We start from the raw sequence: 25,577 nt of genomic DNA, 5'->3' as shown, positions 1-25,577 counted from the left end.
TGAACCCCCAAAGCAGATCCACACAGGTCCACGAGACGGGATCATCTGCCGACGCAAACCAAGCCATGTCAACTTGGCGTCCTCTCCACCCACCCACCCTGCGTCGTCCACTTGTGTACGTCACGACTTTAACAAACTGCCTAGTTCTCATTTTGGTGCCCGAGGTGAACAAGGGACCATCAAAACTCTCCACTAGAACGGCGCAGAAAGTTAAGCAATCAGCGGGAGGAGCGAGCTGGCTCGGGGATTGGCATTATAGCCAAAGTAAACGGGAGGACCAACGCTGACAGTTGCCTGGGGGAGGAGGGGAGGAAAAGGTCGTAGGAAAACTGGTAGAAAATGAAGAAAAATAAAGATGGGAGGAAGAAGGACACTGTTGAGTGAAGGTGGTTCGTGAATACGTAATTGTGCTAACAGAGACGCTGTTCAGGTCAAGTGAGGTGTACGACGATGCTCCTCCACAGGAGAGAGAGAGAGAGAGAGAGAGAGAGAGAGAGAGAGAGAGAGAGAGAGAGAGAGAGAGAGAGAAGGTTAAAGTGGCGGGAGGACCGAGACGAGACCTCTTCTCTTCTCCTCTCCTCTAACAGTACAGTAAAGACAGACGCACCAAACTGGGGGGTCACCAAATACCGGAGTGAACCAGTGATCAGGGAAAAATCACACGTTTTCTTTTATACATTTCCAAGAACGTTATCTATAAAGACACATCCACACCAACACAAACCCACATAAACCTACAAACTCACACTCGTGGGCGAACGAGAAGATATAAAGACACAACCGGACCCAACAAATATAGACAAAAAAAAGACACACACAGCCACATACATACATACACACATCAGCTCATGTACACAAACACACGTAAAATTCCGTGTGTGTGTGTGTGTGTGTGTATACCTGACCCTTACATACACAAATGAATGATAACACACTGGCTAAAACTCTGTGTTGGGAGATACCCAACCATTACTTGCTGGCTAAAGCTAATGTTGACCCAGCTCTTCTTGAGGGTCTTCAAGTAGTTTTTCTGCTGCTCTGCCGCTGGTGCAAGACGCACTCAAGCATGCAGGGAGGCAGGGCTAACATGACTATATTGTCCGAAGATGGTATTCTATCCTGGGGCCATTATTGCTGCCGGGCAAACATGTCTTGGCGTACTACGAGACGCGTCTGTGACTTGCACCAGCAATCTGAATCAACAGCTTCTCAAAAATGAGTTTGTTGATTTATTATTTCCTCTGTGATTTTATACGTTTTCTCCCCCAGGATAGAGAAGGGAGTTAGTATTTGTGTGGCAGGCGTTTCACTGGCTCTCCTGAGCTCTTGAGTGGATTATAAACTGCATCTTGAACCCTCCTGGGACTAACAAACCCGAGCTGAGGATGGCTTATCTGCCATCTTATCACTCCCTCCCTCCTCATGAAGGTATGAGAATGCGTCCGACTCTTGCAGTGTATCTATACTTCACCTTCACTTATTGCTAATTCGGTCGAGATATTTCAAGATTACGCAACTCTCATAGCGTATCTGAACTTAATCACGTATCAAGGGAGTTTTCACCTTACTGCATATACATATACAATACGATTTTTTCTTTTTTCAGATTTACATATAATCATTTCTACCTTAAGCGTTAAAGAACCATAGCACATATACACACACGTGTTACTGTAACCATTCACCATTTAATTACCTTGTTTAACGAAGGGCTTAATGTATAACTCGTACTAATTACTCTATAGGGCTTAATGTATAAGTCATACTAATTACTCTATAAACATCCCTGTATATCTGCCGTCGTATCTGTCTAGATTTACCTCACTCATGTGCTTTCTAGAGTGTGGAAATATATCCATCTGACCTAAATCTTAAGATCTCGTATGATTAGTTAACTAGTAACAATTATGACCCCCCAGTTCTGTAATGTCTGTTGATACCTTAACTGTTTTCAGCCAAATAGCTGCTTAAATCCAGTGAATGATTATATATCTATTTATTCTTTATTTATCAATTTACACACACTAGTGGTTATTATTGCTGACCATGATCCACCACAAGCCAGATTGGGGGTCGGATTCGCATGGGTTCGAATCCTGGTCGTGGCAATAAGCCTACATATAACCCAGAAGTTCATCCTTCCTTCTGGGCCACGCGATAAATGTGTATCTGGCTAAGGCTGATGAGTGTGTGCGTGCGTGTGTGTATACACAAACATGAGGCCTTAATACACACACAGACACACACACACTATATATATATATATATATATATATATATATATATATATATATATATATATATATACACACACATACGGTTAAAAGACGGGGTAACACGAATGCAAAAGTCTCTCCCATAACACTGAAATAGTAATCACACACACACACACACACACACACACACACACACACAGGCCAGCCAATTTGGCCACTGTCATCATAAATAGGCAACATAATCGAGTTACGGAAGCTGTCCATTTGCTGCGATGAAAGTTGATTATTGCCGTTTTAATTGTGTGGCTTGTGTGTATATCTACGTGAGGCTGGCCATCACAGCAGAATTTTGTCATGTTTACTGCAATGACGTATAGTATTAACATTACTCTTTATCGTCGTATATTTCGATATATTTCACCAAAATGTGCACTTCTAAAATTCCCTTGAATTCATATATATATATATATATATATATATATATATATATATATACTACCCAGGTATCTCTTGCTTGTCGTAGGCGACTAAAGAGGGCGGGAGCAAACACACGCACACTTATGTATCATTTATTATGAAAAGCTAAGAGAACTGTAGAACATGATGCTGTCTTAAGGAATCAAAATCATCTTTCCTGATGATGTATCAGTATCTATCTTTGTCTATTAGTTGCCGAAATTTTTCAGTGATATTGGCTTGAGTTGGGTACTATTAAGAATTTCTCCGATGAAAATTACTCAGAGACTGTATGATAATGACGATAACATCAATAGTAATGATGATAATAGTAAAAATAAATGATAATAATGATTATAGTAATGATAATAATGATAATTATGATAATAGTAATAATAGTAATACAGGGTCCGCAAAAAAACTGGTCCACTTCCCCATACACTTTCAAAGGCGACGGCAGAATTTCATCTCAATCCTTCGTCATCTCTCCATTGGCCTTGATTACCATCCACATCAGCGGACGATTTCCTCTGGCATAGTTAGCCATGAATATTCTTCTTCTTTACGGTATGTGAAGTGTGTCAAGATGACCAAACGGGTCTTGAAGGGATCGTACCTTCCTGGGAGCAAAAATAGCCAAGAGAAGGGAAGAAGAAGAAGAATTATCTCAAGAAATGGCCGAAGAAACCACTCCAAGAGAAGCTCAAGATTAGGAAGAGGATCATCAGAAAGGCAGCACATACGAGGGAGGTGAGGAAGCTCCTGCAAGACATTGCTGAGGGAGGGAGAGGATAAGTGAAGGAAGTACACAACAGACGCCTGATGAAACTGCTGCTAGACAGCCAAGATACGAGAAGAAGGGCCACAAGAAGAGCGCCAGAGACAGCTGATTAAACTCTGGAAGGACGAGGATACCGTGGCAGAACGGCGCAAGAAAAGCCTAAGAGTCGGCTACAAGGGAAATCTATTAAGGTGAATTTGGTAATGTTGAAAGTCAGGAATTTTGGTGTTATTGGGCTTTGGCATCGGTCCCTCTATTTCTTATAAAGTTCCTAACCCAGACGAAGAACGAGTACCCGAGCTCTACCTCTTGCTTCAGGTTACACCATCTTCGCATTTAAATCACCCAAAGTCAGTACCTGGTCTCATACCTCAAAACTACTGACACATTCTCTCGGCTGCTCCTAAAACACTCACCCCCTATGATCTTTCTTCTCATGGTGAGGTATATGAGCATGACTCATCACCGATCTATCGCCATCCACTTTCATTTTTACCCACAACTCCTACTTTGGGAGTAGTGCTACTCCATCCTTCTCTCTTTTCCTCTCACTAACTCTTGACTTTATTCATAAGACGTCCCCAAGCCATTCTTCTTTACCCTTGAGCTTCGTTTCACTCAGAGCCAAAACATCCGGGTTCTTATCCTCAAACATACTACCTATCTCTCCTTTTTTCTCATCTTGGTTACATCCACACACATTTAGACACCCCAGTCTGAGCCTTCGAGGAGGATGAGCACTCCCCGCGCGACGCCTTCTTCTGTTGTTTCCTATTTTAGAAATTGAAATACAAGAAGAGGAAGGTTTCTTGAATCTTCCCCCACCCCCCTTTTACGACACCCCCACCCTCTCTCTCTCTCTCTCCTTTAATCGCCTCCTATGACTAGCAGGGAATACGGAGGTCGATTTCTTTCTCCCCTACTTTATGGATCAGAGTGCACATCTGCAGTCAAATTCCCATCGTGTAGTATCTAATACAATTATGAGAAATCAAGTACTTTACTGAATGTGATTCTCCAACACCGGTGTCCTAAAGCAGTTTGACTCCCGTTACACCACTGTGCTCACCCCCCCCCCCCCCGTGTGTCTCTAGACGTGACGTGTGATCGTGTGTGGTTCACAGAACTCGTGAATCATCACCCTCGCCACGTAACAGAAACTGCATCAAGCCACTTCGGAGCTCTCACAGACCACTACAAGACCAGCCACTCTCTCACGATTGTGTACTTCATCTATAGCTAGTAGTATAGTGCCATCCTAGTGTTCGTGTGCAGCCTGTGTTTAATCTAACTCTCTCACTCCACGCCAAGCATCTCCATTGCATGAATTACGCAAATTTTTCGAAATACATTTCCATTCTTTAGCTACAGTCGATTCTAATACCCGTTTACAGTTATCATATTACCATTGCGAGTCATAGGACATCCGTGTGATATATTGTTACTTGCTCGATTCACAGCGAGTCCCTGTTGCTCACAGTACAGTCGAATCTTTCTAGTAAAACCCATAACATTACCAGTCCATCTGCATGATAGCCAGTCCCATTAAGTAACTGTAGTAAACTCGTGTGATTCTAATGTGCAGATGATTCAGGATGTCTGTATGTGCTCAATAACACCTCTGGTGTACAACTGTGGTATCAAAAAATCACCCCCAAAAAAACATGTGTCCGATCGCTCAAACGTTGGTCTCATTTCCAGGAACAAGTGTCATTGCCTCTTATGTTTGCCTTAAACAAGTGTTTGTGTCACCTACAGATGTGGGCGTGGGGCTGGGCTGGAACTGGGAGATGTGGTGGACCTACGATGGCATATCAGGTAAGCTAAGAGATACTCGTAACTTTAAGATAAGGATTCGAGTACCTTTAAGGATAAAGAGTTTTAGATTTAAGTAAAAGAGGTTGGTAGCCTTCTAAGGCAAGATGGTATGTCAGGGAAACTGAAATTTAAAGGTTTGGGTAGATATCCTCGACAAGTGAAAGAAGGTATTGTGATCTTTCTTAGGGCAAGATAGCATCTCAGGTTGGAAAGTTAAAGGGTATTGCCTGCTTTCTCAGATGGCATCTCAGGTAAGTTAAAAATGTTGGTAGCTTCTCAGGGCAAGATAGCATCTTTAGGAGGTAAGTTAAAGATACTGGTTGATTATGTGAACAAGAATGTATCTCAGATAAGTGAAATGTTTTATTTTGTCTCTAAACCAAGAGAATAATGGGTTGAGTTGTCATCTACACGGTAGATTCCTTTTATAAAGTTTCATTTCATAACGTAATATCATTCTGTGATATTATCTAATACTGAATACTAGATCAAAACGTTATTATATCTTTGAAATTATACATCCTCTACCACTTAATATAATGCTGTATTATGCAACTGTTGGTCACTAACGTAATCAATTGGTATCTCACAGTTTTCACTGTAATTACATGAAGAAATGGCAGCATACTGCACAAGCATTGAAAAGCAATCTTGGAAAATATCCACCTTAAAACAATAACATGTAAAAGAGGGGAAACAGAAGACAGACCCAGTCAGTCATCAGTGTCTTGCTGTCGACGTTGCTGTGCCTCAATCGGGTCTGTAGCCTCCATCTCTGTCGACCCCCACACACACACCGACCCCAACCCCTCTCAACCCACACCATCCCACCCCCAGGCTGAGCGTCTATAAATCTGAAGGACACAAGAGTTTACACAAGTGTCAACAGTCTCTCTGTCTGTGTCTCTCTTTCTCTTTCTCTCTCGCTGATTTTTCCAAACAGAAGTGAAGGCCTGACCTTGGCTGAAAGTTTCTCCATTAAAGTTGGAACATTCAAACATTTTGTTCTCGGCCGCCATAAAACTCTTCCTGCACGTTTTCGTTCACACGAATTGATCACAGACGCGGCAATAACAACGTGTTTACGTTTTCTACCATTTTCTTACCAGGCGATCTGTCGTTTTTCTTCTTCTGTTTCTTCTTCTCTTTTTTCCTTCTGGGTCTTCTTATTTTTCTCCTTCTGGTGGTGGTCCTTCATTTTTTTCCTTCCCTTTCTTCATCTTTTTCTCCTTCTGTTTCTTCTCTTTCTCCTTCTGTTCCTTCTTCCTCTTCATTTTCTCCTTATTCTCTTCTATCTCTCCTTTTCTCTTACCGATCAAGTCATTCTGTTTATCTGTGTGCCGTTCTGTCTGCCTACCCGTCCCTCTGTCTGTCCGTCTGTCTGTCTGTCACAATACATAACCAACAGCTCCCTCGCCTGTGGTTCAAGCCGTGCACCTGCTGGTGTCGGGAGATCAGTGACTGTTTACGTACGTTCTCGCTGGTGACATGACCTGCATCATGGGTCATGTGGACGACAAGGCTTCAGCAGGTCATGATACGTGGACAAGCACGACGGGACGGTCATGAGGCTGACGCCCTACGCTGAAGCGAACCCTTCAAGGCGAAGCAGCTGAAGTCCAGAACACAACACAGTCATTGTTACTGTTGATCCTCTATACGTCCTCCATGTCCTTTATCGTGAGGCTGCCCCCAGCTGGGGTCTACAACCGCCACTAGAATAACTTACATGAACTTGTTAACCTTTTTGATGACTGTGGACCCAGGGTAATGGTCTGGCACCGAAAATAGAATTAAAGAGAAGCTGACAGTTCCTTGCCATTTAACGAGAACACTCTGAAAAAAGTTAGGTTTCCTTTGTGAGATCGTATGGTTCATTCACCTCCATTCTGAATGAATTAGGTTTCCTTTGTGAGATCTTATGGTTTATTCACCTCGTGTCAAATTGAGGCAGTGAGCGAGCCCATATTACCAAGTCCACACAAGTCTACAGATAAGAGGTTTCTTGTCCGCTTATGGTCGAGGCCTTAGTTCCGCTTCCTCTGCCTTGGTCTTCAGTGTGACGGAGTGTACATAAATATTCGAAGATCCAGTTCAAGATCAGAGCTGTACTACGTAAGTCGAGACGCTTCTCCTCCTCCTCCTCCTCCTCCTTCGTGAATATCCAGTACAAGATCAGAGCTGTACTACGTAAGTCGAGACGCTTCTCCTCCTCCTCCTCCTCTTTCGTGAATTCAAAGATCGCACAAAGCTGATGATCTCTGCACCGAGGCAGCTGAAGGCAGTCAACTCCGGGTTTTCATGGAAGACAGTCAGTCCATCGCTCCAGGAGGAGTTCTGACACACTTGAAGCATCGCCCACTTAACCCAAACCAGTCTGGTCCTCACAACAAAAGTTCTCAGAGCTGAAGTGTGTTGCAGGCGGCATATCATTCTGGTACACTTCATGACTTAGCAACTCTGTTTAACGACATTGGAATCTGAGTAAAAGTTAGGACCAAGCTTACTTCTTCTTCTTCTTCTGGTGGGGTTGGACGCGAGATGAGCATGTGTGTAGTCAGTCAAGTTTGACAGCGTCTGAATGACATATGTCTGTCTACACTCACATCCTCCCGTGAGTCTGGTCAGCGGTACATGACCCTGCCTGGTCACTAGGTCATGGCCCCTGCCTGGTCACTAGGTCATGACCCGGCCTGGTCACCAGGTCATGACCCTGCCTGGTCACTAGGTCATGACCCGGCCTGGTCACCAGGTCATGACCCTGCCTGGTCACCAGGTCATGCAGGTAAACCCTTCCTACGTCCATCACGTCCCGGGCCAGACTTGGTAACTTGTGACATCACGCTACACATGTGTTGTGTTACAGTCTGCAAGTGGTGACTGGACGGCCGGGTCAGAGAGGGTTACATAATAACCTGTGTTGATAACAGGTCATAGATCTAATGCTTTGGGTTCTGAATGATAACATTAACGATAACAATCATCATAATTATGATAATGACATGATACCGATGATAATCTAAGTATAGTGAATACCTACATGTTTACCTGTGCTCCTTTCAAACTGTTGCTGCGCGTACAGGGTACATCAGTATATCAAAGTCTCAACCATAATGTTATCGCTCAAGATTTAGCGATGCACTTAATGTTGAAGGTAATATGACAAAGAGGCATTAAGCTCACCTAGATTTATGACAATGAAGAAAGTCAGCCTTCCTCCGTCTGCCATTGTCTAAAGTGCATTAAACTCGGAGCTATGAATCAAGAGTATATATCACATCACTTTCAGTGGCTTACCTCTCCTCCTCCTATCCTCTCCTGTACACCTTCCTGACCAGTGTGTCGTTTGCCATACATTTTACAAGACCCCCACCATCCACACGGACATGTATTCATGAGTCTTTCCTAGATTCATTCTTCATTGTCAATCCTCTTAATTTCAAACATGACTAATATATATATATATATATATATATATATATATATATATATATATATATATATATATATAGCTCAGAGGGACAGTTTACAAGAGTGTGTGAAAGGAGGAAGTCAAGAGTAAATGTGAATATAAGTACAGTTATTAGATCCTGCAGGGTTGTATGACGGGTTAGTTGTGCGAGTCTGAATGGAGAAAACGTGGAGGATGTGAAGTGTATGTGATACCTGGCAGAGCGCATGGCAGCGAATGGAACCATGGAGGCGAGTTAGGTTATAATATTTTGAGGAGCGTTGAAGAATGTGTGCAAGGCGAGAACGTTATCTCGGAGAGCAAAAATGGGTATGGTTGCGAGGCGTGGGCTGTAGATAGGGTTGTGCGGAGGAGGGTGGATGTGTTGGAAATGAAATGTTTGAGGACAATATATGGTGTAAGGTGGTTTGATCGAATAAGTAATGAAAGGATAAGACAGATGTGTGGTAATAGAAAGTATGATTGGGGAGAGCAGAGGAGGGTGTGTTGAAATGGTTTGGACATTTGGAGAGGATGAGTGAGGAAAGATTGACAAAGAGGATATATATGTCAGAGGTGGAGGGAACAAGGAGAACGGGATACATAGCTGGAAATAGAAGGGTGATGTGAAAAAGATATTGAGCGGCTGGGGCTAGAACACGCAAGAAGGTGAAAGGCGTGTACGAGATAAAGTGATCTGTAACTATGTGGTATACAGGGGTCGATGTTTTGTAAATGGACTGAACCAGGGCATTTGAAGTGTCCGGGGTAAATCACAGAAAGATCTTTGAGACCTGGTTGAGCATAAGGAGCTGTGGTTTCGGTTTTATACATATGACAGCTAGAGAAAGGATGCGAGTAGATGCGGTCTGTCTGTTCTTGGCCCCTACCTCACTGACGGGGGAAACTGGGATCAAGTACGAACAAAAAGTATGTGTATGTGTGTGTGCGCGCGCGCGCGTGCGTGCGTGCGTGTTATTAACCGTGATGTACGAGCAGTCAATCTAAAATAGCTAGAGAATTATGAACGCTGATCCACCCTTAAGCCATAAGACCCAGACCCTCTGACAACAGACAGTTACGTGGGAGCCATTACCAAGATCTCATGAAGGTGACAACACAGAACAGACGGGGACAATGGCCCTAGGGCAGGTAGAAGCCAAGAACCTTTCTTAATGTCACCCCGGCTTTGATATACACTGATGAGGGCAGTCGAGAAGCTCATACTGTTCTCTGTACCACAGTTATTGTGGGTCACAGTTGATGGGTGTCACTACCCTGTATGTACGTCATGAAAGAGGTATAATTGTATACCATATACTTTCGTGAGCAATAGAGCATCACGCTACAATATATCCTGCCTGTTGTACTGTCTTCTGTTATATCATCCTGCCATGTTTTCCTTAAGAGGTCCTAAGTATCTCTCCGTATCTCACTTTAATTTATCATCTCCTCATTATCTTCACAACATGGTGACACACACACACACATTATTCTGACTCTGGTTGTGAACATTATTGTGGAAAAGGGCGTTCTTTCCGCCCAATCACGTAATGTAATCAGAATACATTAACAGAGTCATAAGACACATGAATAGCCACAGGAATATTTAGAGTTTTGTAGTAGCTACCGAGAGAGAGAGAGAGAGAGAGAGAGAGAGAGAGACAGAGGAAAGATGATACTTGAAACATCTACGAGTAACACAAGGGCGTCTGAAGGTAAAGAAGACTATTATAGAGAGACATAAGGGAAATGGGGAAGACAGATACAACTAAGGAAGACCTAAAGAAACCAGGAGGATATGGACAGCTGAGGAAGACCTAAAGAAGTGAGAGAGACACACAAAGGTGGGGAAACCTTAAAAAGTGAGAGGCATGAGAAAATGAGCGAGATCTAAAGAAGTAAGAAAGACATAAAAGAAGGAAGAATCTCTCACGAAATGAGACAAATATGTATGCAAGACCTTGAAATAAACAGACATAACCACATTAGAGAGAGACCCACAGAGCTGAGAGAGATCAAACGACCGGAGCGAGACGACGCCAAAAACTGAGGCAAACATGACCATCTCCAGGTGACCAATAAGACAAGATATTCCTCTAGGAACTCGTGCCTTCCTCCATAACACACTTTATAGCTCGCTGGTCAGAAACTTCTAACTTTACTACCAATCTATATCTCCCGAAGTTCTCGGGGCTTTAGAGGCCTACGTGGTAGTATTATGATAAGAGAGATGAGGCGGTGTAACGTCCTAGTATACATGAGCGGTGATGGGGAAGGAAGAGACGAGATCTATCAAGGAATCGAATCCTATTGCAAGGTAATTTAGCGATGCTGTTCCCTGTGGAGAAGGGTAGCGCCGAAAATGGATGAAGGCAAGCAAGTATGAGTTCTTCCTATGTAGTTCAATAAATCTGAATAATTTCTATTTTACATCTTGAGTGACAAGTGAATATTAATAGTTAAATGCACGGATAGCTTACTGATAGATAGATAAGTACATCCATGAATAGGTAGAGATAGATGTGCACAGAGATATTAAGCAAGAGAGATAAATAGATGGACAGATACATAGAAAAGATAAGTATACTATCAATATCTGTAAAAACTGACGATCAATTCATCTATCCATCTTTACATCTATAGACCGTTCATCTACCTATTTATATAGGGCAATCTATTAAGTGATAGACAAAGAGAAATGCGTATAAGAGACGGCCAAATGATAAAGCGATTCAATCATGCATGTATAAAGGAGAGGATTCTAGCATGTATACCAGAGAGATCTTGGTAATACTCATCATCGCATCCCTCAGAAAAACAAAAGAATATTCAATACTCCATTCTGACCACGGATCCTGAATGATCCAGCTTATCCCACTCTCTTGCTAAGACTAAACATCGATTGAGGTATTAAAGTCGGAAGTCGTAAAGCAGCAGGTCAGGAACTGCACCCTTACAGAGTCCTTGTTTTGCTGTATAAAGTCTATGGCAGATGATCTCACTAAACGCTTATCATCTTCAAAGAAAATATAGCTCCAGAGAAGGAAATTTTGGATCCATATCGTTTGGTGTATCCTTTTTTCTCCCCCTTTCGTGTTCTTTTATTCCAGCTAGATTTAAAGGACTGAATTCTCTAATTGGTAAATGATCAATAAGCTCTCAGAGGGGTAACTGGTTAAATAAGCGACTGTCTGATTACAGAGTGAATGACTGGGGACCTTTTTCGCCAAGGCCAAAACTCTCGATCAGAATGGCAAACTCTTGTTGCGTTCAGGCCATACCAGGCCCATCAGAATGGCGACCTTTCGTTAAGGCCATAACTGTCGATCAGAAAAAACAGTGTGTGTGACGAGTGACCTCTTCCGTGAGGCCATGATTGCCAATCAGAACACAGGGACTGTAAGGCTGTCACCTCTTCGTTAGGACCATGACTGCCCATCAGAACATACAGACTGTATGATTGTCGACCTCTTCCATATAAGGTCATGATTACCCATCAGAAACACAATGACCGTAAGGCTGGCTACCTCTTCGTTAAGGGCCACGCCTGCCCATCAGAATGGAGCGATTCTGAAATGCGAATAGCCAGCCCCTCTCTCTCTCTCTCTCTCCATAAAGAACCTGGATCACCAAATGGCCAATCCTTCCTCCCTTCATCGTTTCATTCCAGATGCCGACCGGCAACCTGTTCGACAAAGGAAGGGGCAGAATTGGCAGAGGCTCTTTTTCTCTTAAGAGAAAGTGGGGGGCGGGGGGTCTATATATATGAGAGAGAGAGAGAGAGAGAGAGAGAGAGAGAGAGAGAGAGAGAGAGAGTGTGTGTGTGTGTGCGCGCGCGCGCGCGTCTACCTACAAGTCCCTACAACAAGGTCTGACCATACATCAGGGCTAGTGTGTAGTGCCCTCTACTTACACCGCCTGTTTCACGGTGCTGTTCCCTTCACCTGCCAAACACCCATTGTACACTCGCTAATCTTAGGTTCATCTGATAAAGTCTTAACCATTCAACTCTTTCTTTCCATTTGAATTCTCATATATTTCTACATTCTTGAAGTAGAAACATTGATCATCTACTCAATCTTCCTCGTCGGGGCTTTCAAATATCTTTCCCTTGGTTCGACTTTGATATCTTTCTGGGAATTCCTGTTACTCTAATTATCCAGTGCCTCGCTCCACCCGAAGTTGTGGCCAAAGTCGAGAAAACTGTATCCTAAATTAGATCTCGTTAGATATCGTAATATTAATGAGCTGATAACTGAACTTGTGAATTCTTTCCTGAGGCAATTTTAGGTGCGCGTGTGCCTGTCCCTCTGTCTGTGTTTGTCTCTGTGTCTGTCTGCCTGCCTGCCTGTCTCTGTCTGTCTGTGTTTGTTCGAGATAGAAAGAAGGAGATGGAAAAATCGTGAGAGACGAGACGAGACGAGACGAAACAATACACAGACAAACAGATAGAAAAACAGACAGACTTAGACGGACATACAGGCAGAGAGAGAGAGAAGAGTATCCCTCGGCTGTCCTTCATTAAAGAGGTGAATATGGATGTCTTCGTGTTGCCGGATCGGTGAGCAGGCAGAGACCAGCTGTGTTGAGGAAGTCAGCTGGCAAACCTGTATCAAATATATGCCAGCCAACGTCGGCCCTGAGGGTGGGTGGAGGCTCCGGGGGGGGAGGCAAAACTACTGGTGACATAATGTGTCGCGCTGTTGGTACTGCTGATCCACTCTGGTGACCACATCAGGGTAAAGCTATGGGTTTGTTCCAAGAAGAACCGCGACTCAGACATGACTAGATGTGGGGAAGGGGGTATACCAGATGACCTGATGGTCTATGGAGGAGCTATCAGCTGGAGGACAATACATCGGAAGGCTGTATGTACCAGATGACCTGATGGTCCATGGTGAGGTTATCTCCTGAAGGACACTACATGCGAGTACATGGTCAACACAGATAACAGAAGGTCTGATAGTATATGAAGAGGTTATCTGCTAAAGGAGAGTACATGGGAAGGTGGTCAGATAACAGAAGACCTGACAGTATAGGACGAAGTGGTTATGAGCTGAAGAGACAAATAACGTAATGCCTGATCGTCTATGACAAGAGTGGCTACTGGAGAACACTAACAGGATTCGAAACTCCTACACTACATAGATGTGGATGAGATAATACCAGGATAAGAGCATCAACTCAGCAAGGAGGACTTGGAAGCATCACACACTAAAAAGCAATAATCTGAATTATTAAGCCATCAAGAAGACCTTATAGGAATTAAGATCACTGTATAAATCACGAGAGAAAGGCTCGAGATTATCATTCTGTACAAAAATTATTTAACTGTACTCTTCCTGGTGAAAATCACGGATGAATAATTAATATAAAACTTTTACAATTCTCTTTTTATCCACGAATATATTATGTTAATTCTGGATGTCATCGCGACAGAGAATTTCCATAAAAACTGTAAAAAATGGATGCAATTCCCATGAATAATAAAATTTAACCAAATTCACCCACAAGTATTTATTGCATATATAGATTCTCCAGCATCAGTTGAGGCGAATCTATCTACAAGCGAACCACAGTAAATATTAGTATTCCATCCACACTCAGAATTATGATAAAGTTTGTATATACTTGATTACTACCCAGCTTTATTCTCTAGTCACAGAGACGGCTAATCAAATCGATCTCCACAGACTTTACAGCATAAACTAGACGTTCAGTCTTGTGAAAGTTTAATGAGATCAAAGCGCGTTTAAAGTCTCAATTCTTCAGCCTTGGTGAATTCGAATCACGTCCAGTTACATGAAGTTATATAGACCAACAAGTTCCCCCCGGCTTCATCAAGGTCTTGTGTCACACGCTGAGGTGAGCAAGAGCTAAGAGGACCTACCAGTCCACTTTAACGTCCTCGAACACATTTTCGTTTTACACACACACACAGAATATATATATATATATATATATATATATATATATATATATATATATATATATATATATATCAGATGACAGGGATAGCTTATTCAAGTCGCAATATCTGCTACTTAATTCCAATAATTGTTTTTCGATAGAGAATCGTTACATAATTATAATAACCAATTATTAGCCACCCATCACGGGGCAAGTGGTGAACACATTGCCATACACATGTCTGCTTGTGTGTCCATTTGTGTTTTCGTTCGCGTAATTACATGAAAGGTCGGCTGAAATGCCTTTCGAGATGCTTCTAGAGCAAGGTAGAGTACCAGGGCAATGGTTCACCTTTCCTTATCCTCTTGCTTTACAACATATATATGTATATTATACTCGTTTATCATACTTGAACGCCATTTCCCGCGTCAGCGAGGTAGCGCCAGTTAACAGACAAAAAGGCCACATTCGTTCACACTCTGTCTCTAGATGTCATGTGTAATGCACCAAACTCACAGCTCCATATCGACATCCAGGCCCCACAAACCTTTCCATGAAATACCCCAGACGCTTTACATGCCCTGGTTCAGTCCATTGACAGCATGTCGACCCCGGTATAGCACATTGTTTCCATTCACTCTGTTCCTTGCACGCCTTTCACTCTTCTGTATGTTCAGGCCCCGATCACTCAAAAAATTTTTCACTCCATCCTTCCACCTCCAATATGGTCTCCCACTTCTCCTTCTTCCCTCTACCTCTGACACATATATCCTCTTTCCTCACTCATCCTCTTCATATGTCGAAGCCATTTCAACACACCCCCTTCTGCTCTCTCAACCACATTATCTATATTTCCACACATCTCTCTTAGCCTTTCATTACGTACTCGAACAACCAACCTCACACCACATTGTCCTCAAATATTTCATTCGAACACATCCATCTTCCTCCGCACAACCCTATCTATCGCCCATGTCTCGCAACCATATAACATTGTTGGAACCACTATTCCTTCAAACATACCCATTTTTTGCTCTCCGAGATAACGCTCTGTCTTCTAAAAATCATTCATTGGAAGCCAGAAAAGCTACGATAACACTGCATTAAAGTTCTTTTTCTTTAATATCTCCAATTAATACCAATGTTATCTTCACAATGACCGCCTCCCCAGAACACTGGTTGGGGAGTTGCTCGCTTTCATCCTGGCAATATCGCTAGATATGTTTCCTGCAGTTACACTTTTAATTTCACCCCAACTTTGTTGCCAGCCAACATATCATGGACTGTCTAATAATTTTCCGGTGGAAAGTTTCTCCCGATACTTAATCTTGGGCCACACACACCACGAGATGTTGGTCTCCACGTGAGAAATAAAAGGAAACATCTCGTATGTCTTATGGGAATTTACCACGCCCGACTGTTGCTGGGTATATATATATGTATATATATGTGTTGACTTGTGGGTAAGTGTTTCTGGGAGGGTAATGATGATTCTACCAATACTAATGGTAATAATGATAATATTGATGATGATGATAATGATAACACAATAATGATAATAACAATAATGATAGTAATATTCATAATGCTGATAATGAGGATTTGATAAAATTATGATACTGATAGTAATAAAGTTATAACTATCATTATAATATAGTTTCTTATCATCATCATTAGTAGTAGTAGTAGTAGTAGTAGTAGTAGTACTAGCAGTAGTAGTAGATTAGTAGTAGTAGTTGTAGTATTTGGTTTCCAAAATCACAAGATAATGGGTTATATCCACCATTAACCTTACTTTATACTTCATCAGTCACCGTGATCATGAATGCCTCTGTCATGCTATTAAGTTCTTTACTCTCTTTCCTTTGTGGTGTCATATCATATATATCTTTATCTACATTCTTGCTTCCCTTAATGTTCTAAATCCAGTATCATCTCATCGTCACGTCACATACGAACATGAAATCTATTTGCCATGTTGGTCTATGGTTTTTGATTCCTCTTCATGATGAAGGGATCAAAAGTCAGAATATATCATTTCCCCTAGATACTGGCTGTAAGACCTGATAGATCCAGTGTTGGTGAGGGACCTGATAGATCTCCAGTGTTGGTGAGGGACCTGATAGATCTCCAGTGTTGGTGAGGGACCTGATAGATCTCCAGTGTTGGTGAGGGACCTGATAGATCTCCAGTGTTGGTGAGGGACCTGATAGATCTCCAGTGTTGGTGAGGGACCTGATAGATCTCCAGTGTTGGTGAGGACCTGATAGATCTCCAGTGTTGGTGAGGACCTGATAGATCTCCAGTGTTGGTGAGGACCTGATAGATCTCCAGTGTTGGTGAGGACCTGATAGATCTCCAGTGTTGGTGAGGGCCTGATAGATCTCCAGTGTTGGTGAGGGCCTGATAGATCTCCAGTGTTGGTGAGGGCCTGATAGATCTCCAGTGTTGGTGAGGGACCTGATAGATCTCCAGTGTTGGTGAGGACCTGATAGATCTCCAGTGTTGGTGAGGACCTGATAGATCTCCAGTGTTGGTGAGGACCTGATAGATCTCCAGTGTTGGTGAGGACCTGATAGATCCAGTGTTGGTGAGGGACCTGATAGATCTCCAGTGTTGGTGAGGACCTGATAGATCCAGTGTTGGTGAGGACCTGATAGATCTCCAGTGTTGGTGAGGGACCTGATAGATCTCCAGTGTTGGTGAGGGACCTGATAGATCTCCAGTGTTGGTGAGGGACCTGATAGATCTCCAGTGTTGGTGAGGGACCTGATAGATCTCCAGTGTTGGTGAGGGACCTGATAGATCTCCAGTGTTGGTGAGGGACCTGATAGATCCAGTGTTGGTGAGGAGTTGATAGATCCAGTGTTGGTGAGGAGTTGATAGATCCAGTGTTGGTGAGGACCTGATAGATCCAGTGTTGGTGAGGACCTGATAGATCCAGTGTTGGTGAGGACCTGATAGATCCAGTGTTGGTGAGGACCTGATAGATCCAGTGTTGGTGAGGACCTGATAGATCTCCAGTGTTGGTGAGGACCTCGGCAATATCTGCCTTATTGTAAATTCTGTTGAGGGAACTTCGTCAAGCATCCCGGGTCAGGCATGGCTTTGATGATGAGCTATTGGCTAACCTGGAGGGAAGGCCCATGTCAGCCTCGTCCACCAGGGACGCCCACGTCAGCCTCGTCCACCAGGGGAGCCCATGTCAGCCTCGTCCACCAGGGACGCCCATGTCACCCTCGTCCACCTGGGACGCCCACGTCACCCTCGTCCACCAGAGACGCCCACGTCAGCCTCGTCCACCAGGCACGCCCATGTCTGCTTCGTCAAGGATTAACACAGTCCAGTAAATTGAGATCGTATCTCTCCCCTCCACACGTCACACGGAAGCTGAGAAGAGAATAGTTCAACACAGGCAAAAAGATATTGATCAATAAATCTACACAGGAAAGAATAAATCGATGAATAAATCTACACAGGAAAGCATAAATCGATGAATAAATCTACACATGAAAGAATAAATCGATGACTAAATCTACACAGGAAAGAATAAATAGATGAATAAATTACAGGAAAAAAAATGAGTAGATGAATAAATCTACACAGGTAAAAAGAAATAGATGAGCACGTCTGCACAGGTAAATAGAAATTGATGAATGAATCTACACAATTAAAAAAACATGAATAAATGAATAATCTTATGTTGATAGAAATGATAGAGAGTTAAAGATTCAACAGGTACAAAGGATCTCTAACGTTTCAAATTCGTATAGAAACTGAGATACTTGCATCATTCAGTTGGTGTACGATTTTTACTTACAACCACGTCAAAAAATGCAGCGATTCCAAAAAAGAAATACGATTCAATTAACGAGAAAGTACAACATTAGATGCGAGCCATTTATGTAGGAAACATAATGATGGTACAACATTGTTAACAATGTAGAAATAAGAGCTAATGGATAAATGATCAAGAAATAAAATCTATGCGAAAAAGAAAAAAATCGTCTCGTATAGCCTTACTGGGAAATTTTATTTCCCTGGATATCTTTCAAATGAATTCACTAGAAGTAACGAGAAAATTAAGTCTATAAAGAATACAAAAAAAAAATTATCATGCAGACCTAATGTAACTTTTCCCTGTTCTGCAAGCTTGTTTAATTGTGTAAACTCGGTTTATATTCAGGGGTAAAATTCTATTATGGTTAAATTACATTTGCCAAGAATAAACTTCAATTATGAATCTAATCTAAAAAATTGCCACGTGTGTGTGTGTGTGTGTGTGTGTGTGTGTGTGTGTGTTCGTCTGTCTGTTTGTTGATATGCTTTCAACATATTTAATATACTGTGTCGATAGACTTCACATTGGACGATTCTTATCACTGACACAATCACACAAGTCCAATCTCGGCGTTTGGTATGAGCACCTCTCACTGATGACCTAGAGAACCTCACTGCAATGTCTTGGTTCTCATTTCTATAGTATACCCTATTTCTCATAATCACATCCCTATGGCTAGATTTATATTCAGTCCCTGTGTGTGAAACAGTCTGGGGCAACTTTCTATATATGCAAGTGTTCAGTTTTAGGTTCTAAGTGTACTTCTCACTAACTGAAGATAGATTTAGAATGCGATGTATTTGATATACTATTGTTTAGAATTTAGAATATTACACAGTGGACTGCCATACACTGTAAAATACAAACCAATACACTGGATAACAATACTATACGTTTTATAATACAATACCATACACTGCACAAGACAACACCATACAATATCATACAATATACTCTATCATACAATGCCATTAGTGTATAATACAATAACAAATACAGTGAGAAATGTCTAACATTTAGGTTTTATCATGCGAAATTGAAACGACCAAGTAGAGAGTCATACAGATGAAAACTGCGAATCTTATGAGTTAAGCAATGCAATTGTGAAAAATATTCATGTTATGTAAATTGTTCAAGTTATGATATTTCATACTGGATTAAGCCCTCGAGTTACAACTAGAGTTCCATATTGAACTGGAATTTCTTAAATTTCTTGAAAATTAACTCACCTGTGCTCCTGGAAATACCCGAGATAGCAATCCGAAGACCAATTATGTTGTTCAAAATAGGACTGTTTTCGACTTCCTTCGAACTAATTAAGACTAATGACAAGCGAAGGAAGTGCTCAATAGTCTAAGTTTGTACTTAAAGTGACATATGATTATGCAAGATTAACACAAGCTAACTGTGACTATATCAGACTTGTAGCTAGTGCTGCAAACGATAAAATAATGTCAAGATTGAAGAATGCCAACCAGCAAATGAGGTTATAGCTTCTTAATGCTGGTCCTCTGGTGAACAAATGGATCTTTGTGTCGTGTACAGATGGCAATTGTGGTTTAGGATTTATATACTAGCATAGACCAAGTGTACGGGCGAGTACCTGCAACGAGCGAAGGGGTTTGCGACTGTATTGATGGAATCAGGACCTATGTAATGGAATCTTTGGCGAATCTAATGGATTACAGACCATACTGTTAAGCAGGAAGAAGTTATAGACGTCAGTGACTTCAATATGGGGAGAGCAATGGAGCATTCCCCCTCCATGATGTACCTTCATAACAGGACGATGAACAAAACAACTTTTATCATTATCTGGATAACAAAGGTCGACAGTTGAAAGGGATATATATATATATATATATATATATATATATATACCTGGGGATAGGGGAGAAAGAATACTTCCCACGTATTCCCTGCGTGTCGTAGAAGGCGAATAAAAGGGAAGGGAGCGGGGGGGCTGGAAATCCTCCCCTCTTGTTTTTTTCTTAATTTTCCAAAAGAAGGAACAGAGAAGGAGGCCAGGTGAGGATATTCCCTCAAAGGCCCAGTCCTCTGTTCTTAACGCTACCTCGCGAAATGGTGAATGGTATGAGGGGGAAAAAAAAAATATATATATATATATATATATATATATATATATATATATATATATATATATATATATAGTTCCAGTTCTCACTAAGGGGGAAAAAATATAGTCATGATACCTAAAAAAAGATTTACTTTTTTTCTATATAAAGGTACGAACATCCGTCTTGGAGCAGATGGTCGTATTTTGATGGTTTTTTTTTTTACCATTTATTGTACAATGGGATTATTCTCTTCCCTTCTAATAACAACTAGAGCCGCTTCCTCTGAAGATGAACACCTTTTTACGATATGTATAGATAGGGATATAGATAAGGTTGTGCGGATGAGGGTGGATGTGCTGGAAATGAGATGTTTGAGGACAATGTGTGGTGTGAGGTGGTTTGATCGAGTAAGTAACGTAAGGGTAAGAGAGATGTGTGGAAATAAAAAGAGCGTGGTTGAGAGAGCAGAAGAAGGTGTATTGAAATGGTTTGGGCACATGGAGAGTGAGTGAGGAAAGATTGACCAAGAGGATATACGTGTCTGAGGTGAAGGGAACGAGGAGAAGTGGGAGACCAAATTGGAGGTGGAAGGATAGAGTGAAAAAGATTTTGAGCGATCGGGGCCTGAACATGCAGGAGGGCGAAAGGCGTGCAAGGAACAGAGTGAATTGGAACGATGTGGTATACCGGGGTCGACGTGCTGTCAATGGATTGAACCAGGGCATGCGAAGTGTCTAGGGTAAATCATGGAAAGTTTTGTTAGGCCTGGATGTGGAAAGGGAACTGTGGTTTCGGTGCATTATACATGACAGCTAGAGACCGAGTGTGAACGAATGTGGCCTTTGTTGTCTTTTCCCAGCGCTACCTCGTGCGCGTGCGGAGGGAAGGGGGGTGCTATATCATGTGTGGCGGGGTGGCGACAGGAATGGCTGAGGGTAGCATGTATGAATATGTACATGTGTATATATGTATATGTCTGTGTATGTATATGTATGTATACGTTGAAATGTATAGGTATGTATATGTCTGTGTGTGTGGGCGTGTTTATACATATATGTGTATATGAGTGGGTTGGGCCATTCTTTCGTCTGTTTCCTTGCCCTACCTCGTGAGACAGCGACAATAAAAAAACAATATATATATATATATATATATATATATATATATATATATATATATATATATATATATATAATATATATATATATATATATATATATATATATATATATATATATAATATATATATATATATATATATATATATATATATATATATATATATATATATATATATATACTTGTATTTTCATCATTCTATTTTTTTTTTCAAGAAGACCAAGACTGAAGATAATATTCAGTATGGGAACGCATCATTGAACGATAAAGAGTGAAGATTACTATCTTAGATTTACACTGGAAAGTCCTACCTATATATCCAAGAATTTTGTTCGCCTCAATCTTACTGCTTTTGTACACTTCTTACCTGGCTATAGGTCACCTCAAGTGATTACGTCCAAATTCGTTTTCTTCCTATACCTTTTGAAACTAATTAATGTTGTGGTTCATCTTTCCGTTTTCGCTACAGATACATAAAACACAACACCTATCAGTACTGAAATTCATTTGCCACTGATGGGCCTAGTCTATCAGTTTTGCCAATATCATTTTGATGCTGGAAACATTCAATTTCAGATTTGTTTCTTCAGCTTAATATTATCCGCAATTTCCGATATCTTACAATGAAGCCTACTGTCAATATCATCAATATATTCGAACTGGTCCAAAGACTGATCCCTGTGGCACACCACTTGTTACGTCTAACCATTATGAGGCTTGACCATTAAACTCAACCCTTTGTTTATGACCAATCAACCAATTTCCTAATCACCGTAGTACAACCGTATCTACACAATGTATATTAACATTTGCTAATAACCTTTAATGCCCTGCTTTATCAAATGCTCTCTAAAAATCTAGAGAGATAACACCCGCATTACTTTCATCATATGTTGATTGTATCATAAAAGAATCATGATGATTTACCAGACATGAGTGATATCGAAAACCATGCCGAGAGTCGTTCATTAAGTTGTGCTCCTCTAAACTCCATACATTTCTTCCTGAATGATGGTTTCTATAACCCTTTCCAACTACAGACGTGAGCTCATAGTTCGATGACGTCTGGGCAGTGAGAGTCAAGGTTCTTGTTTTAATGGTTTACGCTCGCGGGGATTTCGTCTCTCAATACAATGTTGTTGGTTTGGACTAAGGTCACCAGAGTGCCTTGTATCAATTTAGAGCAGGAACTTCACTACTGGGGGCCCAGCGCGGGGCTACCTATCCCTCACTTCGTGGTCGCCAGAGAGGCGGAAGATCTCGGTGAAGAAAACGAGATTCGAAATGGACAGCCTGTCGTAGTCTGGTCGAACTGGTGTACCGTCTTACCTTCACGGGTAATCATTCAGATGATCCTGGGTTCGAGCCAAGCAATCACGTTATGATTTCTATACATCTCACGTTCACCACTGGGGAGAAAGACACTGTCTTCATCTATCGGCAAGACTTCAATACTTTACTTCATAATCTAAAATGAGAATCACTAACGAGCAAATTTCCTCCAATACTCAAGAGACAGATGCCTTATCTACTCTGTGTTGTGCTTGCATCATCGACACTGATTTACAGTCTTCGTCTCTCATTTTTACAGATTTACAGACGATTTACTGGTGGAGACATGGGAAACCCCCAGAAGCCATTTTACTTTAGATTTACTCAATTTCTTCCGGCGTGCCAAAGCTGATGGGATAGCAAGATCGAGTGCTGAAAAACAGAGACGGTCAGGTCGGTGATGAAGGAGGCCAGGAGAACGACAAGAAAATGTGATTTACAAGCGGCCGGAGATAGTGTGTGTGTGTGAGGGGGAGGAGAGCGGCAGCCCAGCCGACCCGCTGGGGAGGAGGGGGCCATGAAGGAAGAGATGAAGATCAGGTAAAGGGAATGAGGGAGAATCAAAGGATGTGGACAGGCAGAGAGAATGGAGGAGTGGAGCAAAGGGGATAAGTGAGGAATTTTATGGGAATTTGCAGTCACGAGGAAGTGAAAAGGAGAGTGAATTCTTTTGTTAGTTCGAGAGGTAAGTGATAATCAGAAACCAATTTAGAGGAAAGAATATATATATATATATATATATATATATATATATATATATACATAGACAGAATATTGTGTATAACAAAAGCAGACAAAACAACAGGAGAAATAGAATTGTAGATACAATTTCATTTATCTTGTGGTTTCATCTGTGTACATACATACATGTATCTTTATTCTGTATTCTCATTTGAGACGGGACAAGTAACAGAGGCCCTAATCAAGGCCATCTCAATATCGCTCTCTATCTATAAACTTCAGCCCGAGCCAGGTACCTATTTTATTGACCAACCTCTAAGGCAAGAGTTCACAACCTGGAGTACATGTACACCAGGTGTACATTTGCACTTCTCAAGGGGTACATACATAGGAGTTTGATAGTATAACCATGGTGTACACTGCTGTACTAGAGTGTACACCATGAGTCATGTAGAATATATGCAATAAAAACACCCTCGTTGCAAATCAGTACAAGATTCATATATAGTGTCTTACAGATTTCATTATAACGTACAAAAACAATATAATTTTATCATTTTTTCCATCCTTAACTTTCAGGGATAAATGGGAAGCTGTGAGGATGCCTAAGGGGTACACAGAAACAAAAAGGTTGGGAAACTCTGCTCTAGGTGTCTATAAAAAAAGCTGGGTTGACTGAGGACCGACTGCCACAACCAAGATTGGAACCTATGCGTTCGATCATGAGCTGCCAGTGAAAGCGTTATGGTCAGGAACGCTAATCGCTACATTACGGAGGTCCACATATATATAAACGAAGGCTACCCACCTATTTCCAGAGTGTCGTGTAATGCGAAGCTGGAAGGTTGAAATCCTCTCCCAGCAAGAAAAACAACACTAACTTGCGGTCCAAACTAAGGAATCAGGCGGGAAGAAGAGGATCTGACACCATTGATAACACTCCCTCACCCCCGTCCTGTGTGTATGCAGGTAAAATAACCCACAAGGAAAAGACGGAATCAAGCGCTTTCGTATACTACACTGTTAAGATCGAGTAACGATAAGCATTAAACTTCCTATTTCCGTTCCATTGTGGCTTCATGTATGTACAGTTGCTGCTCGTGTACTTATATATATATATATATATATATATATATATATATATATATATATATATATATATATATATAAGATCACAAGCACATGTATAGTAGTGATATAAGTAAACTCGCGGAAAAAATAAAGACAGAAGCTCCAAGGTTCAGACAGTATTTCAAGCCATTTTCAAGGACACAGTTTCAATAGGAACTAGAGAACAGGCTGGGTTCTCATGTTCATATTGACTAGGCTTGAAATTATGTCAAGCTTGGAGCTTCAGTTTTTATATATATATATATATATATATATATATATATATATATATATATATATATATATATATAATTTAGATTAGACAAAGTCATATCCTAAATAGACACTCCGAAAGTTTCACATACTTAAAACGGAAAACCTTTTCGGTTTACCAGAAACTTCCATTCGTTTAGGTGTAACACAATACCATGAGTGTGTGTGTGTGTGTGTGTGTGTGTGTGTTCTGTAAGTGTGTCAGCCAGCGAGCCGTAACGCTGTAGGTGACTATATCAGAGGTGGTAAAGGGGTCAACAATGACCCGACTGCTGGTCAGGAGGCCTTTGAGAATGGTTGTGCCTTTTACCCCCCGCCCATTCTTTCCCCCCCCCCCCTCCCCCGCAGCAACATATATTAGTGTCAGAGGACGAGAGAGAGAGAGAGAGAGAGAGAGAGAGAGAGAGAGAGAGAGACGCAAGGACGATTGAGTGGAGAATTTACGATCCCCGAGTGCAACTGACAGCAGCACCAATAGCTTTTACTCAACTTGACGTCCTTTTCTGTA

At 41.5% G+C, this 25,577-nt stretch overlaps 1 protein-coding gene across 1 annotated transcript in view; it reads left to right on the top strand.

Moving 5' to 3' along the window:
* LOC139755932 (carbonic anhydrase-related protein 10-like) overlaps positions 1-25,577 on the top strand; it is a 412,551-nt gene that overhangs the window by 232,823 nt on the left and 154,151 nt on the right. Inside the window, exon 3 of the mRNA XM_071674706.1 lies at positions 5,212-5,271. Coding sequence (XP_071530807.1) covers positions 5,212-5,271 — 60 coding nt within the window. The remainder of the gene's footprint in view (positions 1-5,211; positions 5,272-25,577) is intronic.

Source organism: Panulirus ornatus, chromosome 20 (assembly GCF_036320965.1).
Source record: "Panulirus ornatus isolate Po-2019 chromosome 20, ASM3632096v1, whole genome shotgun sequence".
Classification (NCBI taxonomy): domain Eukaryota; kingdom Metazoa; phylum Arthropoda; class Malacostraca; order Decapoda; family Palinuridae; genus Panulirus; species Panulirus ornatus.
The sequence above is the reverse complement of the archived record's forward strand: the minus strand, read 5'-3'. Positions and strand labels throughout refer to the sequence as shown.